Source organism: Mixophyes fleayi, chromosome 5 (genome assembly GCF_038048845.1).
Source record: "Mixophyes fleayi isolate aMixFle1 chromosome 5, aMixFle1.hap1, whole genome shotgun sequence".
NCBI classification, from domain to species: domain Eukaryota; kingdom Metazoa; phylum Chordata; class Amphibia; order Anura; family Limnodynastidae; genus Mixophyes; species Mixophyes fleayi.
In genome coordinates, this window is record NC_134406.1 from 26,535,591 (window position 1) to 26,546,141 (window position 10,551).

The 10,551-nt window shown below is 44.2% G+C and overlaps 1 protein-coding gene across 1 annotated transcript; it reads left to right on the forward strand.

Moving 5' to 3' along the window:
* Positions 1-7,725: 7,725 nt before the first annotated feature.
* On the forward strand, positions 7,726-8,542 carry LOC142158179 (COP9 signalosome complex subunit 8-like). The gene has a single exon (XM_075211888.1). It carries the CDS (start codon positions 7,741-7,743, stop codon positions 8,173-8,175), a length of 435 nt encoding a protein of 144 aa, XP_075067989.1. The 5' UTR covers positions 7,726-7,740; the 3' UTR covers positions 8,176-8,542.
* The last annotated feature ends 2,009 nt before the right edge of the window (positions 8,543-10,551 follow it).

Genomic DNA, 10,551 nt, shown 5'->3' on the forward strand with positions numbered 1-10,551 from the left:
AAGCAATAAACTAGAACACTGAGGAAATGCTGGAGACAGGGTAGAGACCTGAAACTCTGGCACAGGAGGGATTAAATACTCCTGTGGGCCAATGGGAGGTCTATGCACTGTCATAATTGGCGCCTAGCGCCCTCAGTATAGCGTTATAGAGAAGATACAGGTGGCCGTCCTGGAGATTGTGGGCAGCGCCTGACAGTTGCAGGAGTTAGCAATCAGCATGGCACTAGGTCAGCCATCATAATAGCATGGAAGGATTAAATCACTGTCCTTAGCTGATAACACAGAACAGCAGCATTATATGCGGGCTATATAACCATTCACATCTCTAAATTCACAATTTCTTTCAAACCAATTCCTGTAAGCCAAACCAATTCCAGACACTTCTATGAGCACAGTATGATCCCTTAACAGCACAGTATCTCCTACTATGAACTCTATTTTGTCTAGCGTTATCATGCTTACAAATTCATATCCTAAAACAAACCCACAAATTGTCCAATTTTTCCTTAATTCCACCTATATTGTTCACTCATAATCACCTATGCTATCTCAACCATAATTTTGCATAAAATGCATACAATTCCTATTTATGAAACATAATCCCAGCATAGTCACATATTAATCACATATCACAATAAACGCTATTGTCTAAACTACAAATCTTATTCTGGACAGCACATTGTCTCATATCTAAAATGAAAATGCATATTAGCCATAGTCTACACCCTTTTATAAATACAATAATCTTAATGTAAACTACAGTCTCGATCATCTACCATTTAATCTACTCCACGTACAATGTATCAATAGTATTTAAACATCATTTACAACATCCCAGCGTAATTTAATCTAAGCACCCTTTCTCCCAGTATGCAGCACAACACTTATACACCAGTATAATGCACATATCATACAGCACTCTTTCTCAAGTCACCATATCCACACAGGGCCACATGGGCCTGGGGCTGAAAATTATAAAGGGCCTATTGTGAGATGTGCCATCCACCGGAGGTGTGGCCGTGGCTATCACCATGGAGGGTATAGCTTGCACTTCACTCCAACCACCTGCATCTCCCTTCCATATTCCCTTATATAAAGAGTGCACCACTAACTGGTTCACACAGCATGTCTGTGAAGAGTGGATATACATCCCAGCTGTCCCTCATGCCGGGACAAGCTCCTGGCTGATCAGGATTGTCCCCTAAAATCATGACTATCCTGATGGAATCAGAACAGTTGAGAGGTAAAAGTATGTTATTTTATTGACTATTGAAGATAACAGTACAAACAATGGTTTATGTGTTTTATTTATAAAGTGCTTTGACAGAAACATACATGAAAAATGTTCTTTCTCTGTTATCCTTTGGAGGACACCGGGGACATTGAGGTATAGAGTAGGGACCGGGCGATAGGCACTTTAAACTTCTGTTTATCAAGCCCTCGCTCCTCCCCCTCTATACCCCACTTTCTGTCTCCTCAGTCTAGTTTAAGTGCCCGGTGAACGGGCCGTGTCTGGTCTGCTGAGCAGCCCACTTCTGTTATTTTTTTTATTTTGTGTTTATTTATAGATTAATCGGAGACTCGTGTCTCCTGTTCCTGACAGTTGGCGGCTCTCTGAGCCGCGTAGCGGCTGTCAGTCACCGCCGGTGACACTCTCGGCTGCTGTTTTGGAGGCTCCGGGGTACAGTAGCCCAGGCTGCTTCCTACTAGGAGCAGTCAACAAAAAAAAAAAAAATCTAGTTTTAGCTCAGGGGACTGGGTCAGGCTAGGGTCACTAAGATAGTGAGTCCTGCTAGGCACTGGATTGGTTGAGGGGGTTGTCTTGTTGGACGCTTTCCAATCCAGTGCTGGGCCCTGGGGTAGTGGTGTTCCTCTATTGCACTTTCTCCATGGTGATCTCTCACTCCTTTGTGTGCAGACACCAAAATAGCCATTTTATAGCTCCAGCTTCTCCCCTTTTCTGTCCTGTAAGGTAAAGGGTTGGGGGTTATTGTTTTCAAAAGTTTGTCTTTTTCTCTGTGGGGCTTTATTGGCTGTATTGCAGGCTCACTTTCTGTTCAGTTTTGTGTGCTGCTTGTTTTCTATATTGTGTTTTGTTACACTGTGTATTACACTGTTTTATGTGTCTTTTTGTTTCCCGGCTTCTTCCAAATTGGAAGAATTGTTGACAGAGCCTTGGGCTTCCCCAGATAGTAAGTTCCAAGTATCTCACTGACTGCAGTCATGTTATTCTTTTCCTCCTGAAGTTCTTGCTAAATAGAAGACGCATTAGCCAAGGTAACTACAATTCCTCTTGTTAACGCAGCCACTCTTAAGGATGGTACAGACCGTAAGGTTGAAGGTTGAGGTTGGATTCTCAACTTCAAGAAATCCAAGTTTATCCCATCCCAATGGATAATCTTTTTGGGTATTCTATTCGCCACTTAACTTCGACGGGTGTTCTTACCCCAGGACAAGATTCTAGCCTTGCAGAGGGTGGTAATATCTCTGTTGGCGGCAATGAGGCCTTCACTTTATTTCGCCATGAGAGTTCTGGGCAAGATTGTATCCACTTTAGAGGCAATCCAGTTTGCTCAGTTTTATGCACGGTAGTTCCAGTTGGAACTTCTGTCACAATGGACCAAATCCCATCTGAATCTGGCGGGCCAGGTATTCCACCTGTCTCCGCAGACGCGTCAGTTGCTTCTTTGTTGGTTACACAAACAGAATGTCGCCAGGGGACGCAAATTCTCAATTTGGAATTGGACTTTGATCACAACGGATGCCAGCCTTCAAGGTTGGGGGGCGGTCTGTCTTCACGCTCGATTTCAGGGTCTTTGAACTCAGAAGGAATCCAAGCTTCCAATCAATGTCTTGGAAATGCGAGCAGTATTTTATGCTCTCATGAGCGTGCAACACTTGCTGCTGGAAAAGCCAGTGAAGATTCGGTCAGACAATGCCACAGCAGTAGCATACCTCATTAATCAGGGCGGCACCAAGAGTCCCTTGGCCATGCGGGAGACAAAAGATATTTCAGTGGGCCGAGGTTCACGTTCCGGCGCTCCCAACCATCTTTATTCCTGGAATAGAAATTTGGAAAGCAGATTTTCTAAGCAGACAGACTCTGCACTCGGGAGAATTTTCCCTCCATCCGGAGGAGTTTCAGCAGTTAGTGGAACGGTGGGGTCTGCCGGATGTAGACATGATGGCATCTCGGTTGAACCACAAGGTTCCCCTCGTCTGTTCCCGCGCAAGAAACCCCAGGGCAGTCGTGGTAGATGCTATATTTGTCTCTTGCAGGTACAGCTTAGTGTACCTTTTGACACCGGTAGCTATGCTTCTGCGGGTGTTAAAAAAGGTAAAGAGAGCATGTTCCAGTCCTTCTAGTAGTGCCAGATTGGCCGTGGAGGGCCTGATACACCGACGTGCTCTCCGTGGCAGGAGCCTGGCAGTGGTGGTTGCTGCTATGCCCAGACCAATTAACGCGAGGTCCCTTTCGTCATCTAGGTTCACAACGTCTGGCATTATTGGCGTGGCTGTTGAAGCCATGATCCTAAGAGCTACAGGTTTTTCCGAATGTGTGGTGTAGACCATGCTCCGTGCTTGGAAACCGGCTTCTGCAAATATCTATCATCGAGTCTGGAAGACATATATTGGCTGGTGTGAAAAGAATGGATATCCTACTTCTTTTCGCTTGGCCAGGTTACTTAGGTTCTTGCAGGATGGCTTGGATGCAGGTTTGCGTCTTAGTTCTCTTAAGGGTCGGGTGTCAGCTCTTTCGGTCTTCTTTCAAAGAAAGCTTGCTGTCATTCCTGATGTGGAAACTTTCATTCAGGGTGTACTCCATGTACAACCTCTATATGTTCCTCCAGTACCACCAGGGGATTTGAATTTAGTGTTAAATGCTTTACAGCATCTGCCTTTTGAACATTTGAATAAAGTGGAATTCAAATTTCGAACCTGGAAAATGGTTTTCCTTTTGGCCATTTCTACGGCACACAGAGTTTCAGAGCTTGCTGCTTTATCTTGCAAGTCTTCTTTTCTTTTTTTTTTCATGAAGACAGGGCAGTTCTTTGAACCAAGCCCTCTTTCCTTCCTAAGGTCGTGTCTATATTTCATCTAAATTATTACATTGTCATTCCTGCCCTGACTGATTCTACGTCTTCATATAATAATAATTATATTCGTTATCTTGATGTTGTCCTAGCATTGCGCATTTATGTGAAAAGGTCTCAGAAGGTGCGCAAGACGGAGGATCTTTTGATTCTCTATGATGCTCACAAAAGAGGCTGGCCAGCTTCTAAATTTATTGCTAGGTGGATTACAGCTGTTATTCGTCAAGCTTATAGTGGGGCTGGGGAGCCTGTCCCAGATAATCTCCGGGCACACTCTACAAGGTCTGTAAGTGCTTTCTGGATGGCCCGTCATGGTGCCTCCAGTGAACAGCTGTGTAAAGCGGCCACGTGGTCCAAGGATGCAAGTTTTGAAAGAAAGGTGCTTCATGCCGTTTCTTCTGAGCGTTCCCTCCCGTGAGGCGGTCCCCAGTGTCCCCCAAAGGATGACAGAGAAAATTGGATTTTTATACTTACAAAAAATCCGTTTCTCTTAGTCCATTGGGGGATAACGGGCGCCCGCCCCTAAGGCTCTGGTTTCTTCTATTATTTGAAATGTCTTATTGTTAAGAGAATGTTATTTTGTTAAGTTTATTCTCTTTTCTTGTTTTCTCTATCTCCGCTTTCTGTGGGCTTGGTTAAACATAATCTGAGGCTGAGACAGGAAGTGGGGTATACAGGGGGAGGAGCTAAGGCTTGATAAACAGATTAAAGTGCTAGTCGCCTGGTCCCTACTCTATACCCCAATGTCCCCGGTGTCCCCCAATGGACTAAGAGAAACGGATTTTACGTAAGTATAAAAATCCAATTTTTTCAGGTCTTTAACTTTGAGCAAAGTACAGGGTGCTGAAAACTTCATAAAATTAAAAAGCTAAATAAAACTTGAATCTATGACTATATATATATATATATATATATTTTAGCAAAGATGCCTATTTGCCACAGCTCTCCTGCATAAGGACAGGTGAGGTCCTGGGAACGCTGCAAGGGAAAGTTGAATACAAATTCTCAAACAGTCTTTCAAATAGCACACAAACACAGGTGTACCATATGATTTATTGTCTGTGATTGGTTTGCAGTGTTTGGGTGTTGTTTGTTTTATGTTGGTGACATGCTGGAAGAGCTGGCCAGTCAGTAGAGAGCTGGACTGTGTTTAGCTTAGCATTAGGGTAACCAGGAGGTTTAAACAATGTGGCATTGTTTACTGGTGTCATCCTGACTAAGTATTGCTCTTTATTGTGACGCAAACAAAGCAGTGTTTGATTTAAAGCTGTCAGTGTCTGATGTGTGCGGAGTGTCAGTGCCAGAAGTACTACAAGTGGTGTCAGAAGTGCTATAGTAACTATACAGATTTTTTTGTATATCTGGTATGCGTATATATAAATACACTTGGTGGTCAGTAGTGTCACCATAAAAGACAATAAACTTCTGGTTCTTCTGAGTCCTCTAATATATGTTCGGAGCCCTTCAATCCTGAACATATATGGCCGGGGATCCCTACATAGTTACCACACCCACATTATTTTGTTACACATAGTTAGTATCATACTTTATATCTGAATTATCTATTAAATACTACACCAGAAGGCACCATATTCCTCCTTCTTTCTAGATATTTCTTCTATTGAAAGGTAAAGAGACGTTTTTAGAACCACACAAAGGATTTTAAAGCTAATAAACAAGTTTTGAATAAAAAGCTAGATAGGATTGAGACAGAGGTCATTAAAATAAAAGAAAGGAAATTTATTAGAGACAAAAGGGACTTGTGACATGTTGATATGGAGTGTTTTTAATTATTTCCTTTCATATATTGGTGTAAGTGACTACACTCTGAAATTCACAGCTAATTATGATCCTTTTTTAAGTTGAATATTTGTACTTAATTTTAATGGGTACAGGAAATACGGTAACCACAAAAAATGTATTAAATCAGTGGACAATAACAGTTACCAACATTTTAATAGTGGTCACTTAAAAAAGTGGAAAACCAAGATTCCTTTCTCACAGTTTTATAGGATAAAAAGGAACAGCCGTGACGACATGCACTACAGAGAACAATTTTCCATGCGGACCAAATTTAAAAAAAGGTTACCCAGGTTGTGACAGGATGGACTGCTTATGCCACCCTGTCTGTTGCTTCTGGGAACTGGCTTACTTTGCTACCATTCCCCTACATTATCCTAAGTGCGCCCTCTTGCCGCAGTAGGAGGGGCTTACAATGCTGCCACCACTGGACTCCTTAACCAGCATCCAGTACCCGGTTTCTTCTGGGTAACTGTCACTGCTGGGGTACCCCCTTGCTGGTGTACCTGGGCTGGTACTCCTGATCTCTTACTATGGATCAGTTTCCCTTTACAATGCAGCGCCGCTTTAAATTTAATCGCCGAAGACGCTGAACTCGCGGGTGTTGAGGAACCCGCATGTTAATACATTTAACCCCTGATCGCTTACTATGGATCAGGGGTACTGCAGATTGATCCCCCCTGGCCTATCACACTGATCAGAGCCACAATGCTGGAAGGTTCAAGTATTAGCCGAGGTTTGGAGACAGGAAGTAGATCAGATTCATCAAAAAAGTGTGCGACAAAGCGTCTGCTCGAAAATTCTGGGCACCAGATCAATACATAAGTTTCAAATTAAAGAGGCTAAAAAATGAAGACCAGCGACCTTGACGAGGGTCCAGGCAGCGGGCATCACACAGGTAGATGAGGTTTTTGTGGTCAGTAGATACCGTGACTGGGTGGACGGCTCCCTTCAAAAGATGACGCCACTCCTCTAAGGCGGATTTGATATCAAGTAATTATTTGTCCCCAATACCATAATTACGCTCAGATGGAGAAAACTGCTGGGAAAAGAATCCACAGGGATGAAAAGAACTGGCAGAGGATTCCTGTAAAAGCAATGCTACCACGCCAATGGATGAGGCATCCACTTTGTGGAAGAAAGGCATCCTTTGATTGGGCTGGACAAGAACCAGAGCTACAGAAAATGCCTTTTTTAGATACTCAAATGCAGAAATAGCTTCAGGAGACCAATTCCTAGGTTTAGCCGGTTTTCGGGTGAGGGCGGTGATGGGAGCGATTAAGGTGGAAAATTGCTTAATAAATTGTAGTAGTTGACAAAGTCGATGAAGCATTGCACCGCTTTCTAGCCTAAAGTTCTAGGCCAGTTAATGATAGCAGACAACTTCTTAGGATCCATCTGCTAGCCATAGCCAGAGAGGATGTATCCCAGGAACGGGATCTGAGGGACCTCAAACATGCACTTTTCAAGTTTGCAGAACAATCGGTTGGCTTGGAGACGGGTAACCTCCTTAATGTGAGAGATGAGATCCGGCGAAAAAAATCAAATGTCATCTAATACCGCTTTAATACTGCCGCCCCGGCAATATCCCGGGTTTTTCAAACCGGGTTTTTGCCGGGGCTCGGAGCGTCCCAGCTCAGAAACACCATTCATACTGCACCTCGGACCCGGGAATTTCCCGGGTTGACCCCATTCATACTGCACAAGTCTGTGCCCTGGCAATTTGTGGGAGTCATCACCAGAGCAGTTTTCATTGGCCGAGGAGCAGGAGCTAGAGGCCCCAGGAAGTATTGCTACCCCCCAGGTCTACTGTCAACTGTTATCTCTATACTTATTGCACAATGACATGAATAATGCCCGCTATCTGTTGAAAAGAGTCCCACCTGCTGTTAAATCTGCCAATGCAGAGCTTGGTTGGATTTGGGAGGTGGGGCAGAGGATCTGGCAAAGAGAATTCCCAGGAATTTATGCTGCCATAGCTGCTCATCAATGGTCTGAAAACATACAACCAGTCATGGAGGCTGTACGAGATGCAACACGGCAGCGTGCATTTGGACTGGTGTCACAAGCTTACACATCAATTTCTGCTGATGATTTAGCAGCCTTTGTTGGACTTCCTGTGGAAGAAGCTGTTAAAGGTGTCTTAGAACAAGGTTGGCAGGCCGATTCTGCAACGCACATGGTAATGCCGAAGAAGCCAGATTCTGCACCCCTGTCTCTGATCCCCAACGAACAGCAGCTGGCTAGACTCACCGACTACATGGCTTTCCTAGAGAACTAGCGCTCCCTCCCAGCCTGACATCAAGAATGTGCAAAAGTTAGGCAGAGGGGGCATTCTCCACACTTCATAGCCCGTTCTTCTAAATCCTCCGACTGAACAATCACTATACTCTTGCAGGACAGGCACACTCCTCATCTTGTGAGCTGCGCTAGGACTGAAAGGGTTTGAGGATGGGAGAAAGCATCAAAAGGCAGACTTTGAAATTTGACTTGTGTGGGAGTTAACTACTTTGCTGCCAGAAAGGCCTGCAGTCCTATACATAGTGATATACTCTGGCAAAAACAAAAATGGTGTTGGCTATTTTAAGAAGGTTTAGCAATAGTTATTAACTTTGATTCACTCTAATGTGCGTTAATAGGTTACAGTTGCCTGTTTTGAGTTAAGACTCATGCAGTGGAAAAGTCTTAATGGAACATCCTCTTATAGCAGTTTTCCAGAGGTGAGTTTTTCCAGTCTCCTTAATAGTAGTGGAATATATTAGCATATCATTTCCTCCTAGTAATTACAGACCTATGGAACATTCTGTAAGTTGTTTTCACAATGACACTGCATGTGTCACACTGATTTTGGACAATCGGGTGTCTCCATTTCCAGGTCGGTCCTGGTTTAACCATATACTGGACAGTCCCTATACACAAAGCTTCACAAAGTTCCTGTCATTGTAAATAAATAACGTAGCACAGTAACTGAAGCTGGACAGAAGCAATGTAACCATCAGAAATCTCTCTTGAGAATACAGTCGATGCCCTGGTTTCATGGGGAACCTTCAGTGTACTGCTGCTTAATGTAATGGGAAATGAGTTACCACCAGTAAAAGTCGTCGTATGTCCTGCCTCATCCTGACATGGCAAATGGATTTCTCCAACAATTGATGGGTTTTTACAGAGACCTCACGGAAGATGTAATGTATGCACTTCAGGGTGATTATTACCTCCAGACACTGCATGGAAATTACAGCGGTGTTACGTTTGTCACCCTGCAGCCTGTTATTTAAGGCCCTTAATGAAGAACATGACAGAATAAAATGTTTATTACACAGAAGAAAAAAAGAAAAAAAAAAACCATTGCACCATTCATAGTGCAGGCAACCCGGGTCCGACCCGGGAATTACCCCTCGATAAATCCCGGGTTTTTAGACCCGGGATTTTTGACTTGTACCATTCATACTGCACCAAGTCCCAGGTCGTTTGAGCTCGCCCCGGCAAAATCCCGGGATTTTGGTGCAGTATGAATGGGGTATAAGTAAACCACCACAGAGCTGTAAAAAAGGTCCTGGAAGACTTTGTTGATGAAGAACTGGAAGACTGCGCGGGGCATTAAAAAGCCCGAAGGGCATTACAAGATACTCAAAATGTCCCTCCAGAGTGCAAAAGGCAGTCTTCCACTCGTCACCCTCGCGAATGCGGATCAGATTATACGCTCCCCTGAGGTCCAGTTTGGAGAAGATTTTGGAGCCACTGATCCGATCAAACAACTCCGTAATGAGTGGGAGAGGGTAACGATTCTTAATGGTTATGGTGTTCAATTGCCGATAATCAATGCAGGGACGCAGAGACCCATCTTTCTTTTTGACAAGAAAGAACCCGGCTCCAGCTTGGGATGAAGACTTCCTGATAAAGCCTCGTTTGAGGTTTTCAGCAATGTAGAGAGACATAGCCTGATTTTCAGACAGCGAGAGGGGGTAGATTCTTCCTTTTGCGGATGGGTTTATCAGGTACTAAATCGATAGGACAATCCAAGGGCAATGAGGAGGGAGTATCTCTGAAGCGACTTTGCAAAAGACATCCTGAAAGGGTGCGTACGGTGTGGGGAGCTCAGGCTGGGAAGAAAGAACACAAGGAACAGAGTTAACAGGCTTGACCGTGGAGAGACACTTCTTGAAACACCGGGACCCCCATGAAGTAACTTGAGCCAATCTCCAATGGAATTGAGGTGCATAAAGTCTTAGCCATGGAAGACCCAGAATGATAGAATTAATGGACTGAGGAAGAACAAGCAATTCAATAGTCTCTGTGTGGAGCACTCCTACCATCAGCCGAACTGGAGAAGTGACCCGGGAAACAGAGCCTTTAGAAACTCGATTCCCATCCATGGCAGTGAGGAAGAGCGGCTGAGGCAATTATCGAAAGGAGATATGGAGTCGTGAAGCCAAAGTGGCGGAGATGAAATTACCGGCAGCGCCGGAGTTCACAAAAGCAGTTGTCGAAGTCGTATAATTGGATGAACGAAAGTATATTGGTTGATATTGTTTTGCCGTGCGATTGCGATGCGTACGCCACGTAACACAGATCCGTACGTCACCTAACACAGCGCGTGGTGCAATCGCAAGGTAAAATACGCACGCACACACTCGCAGTACAACATTTAGTTATTTAT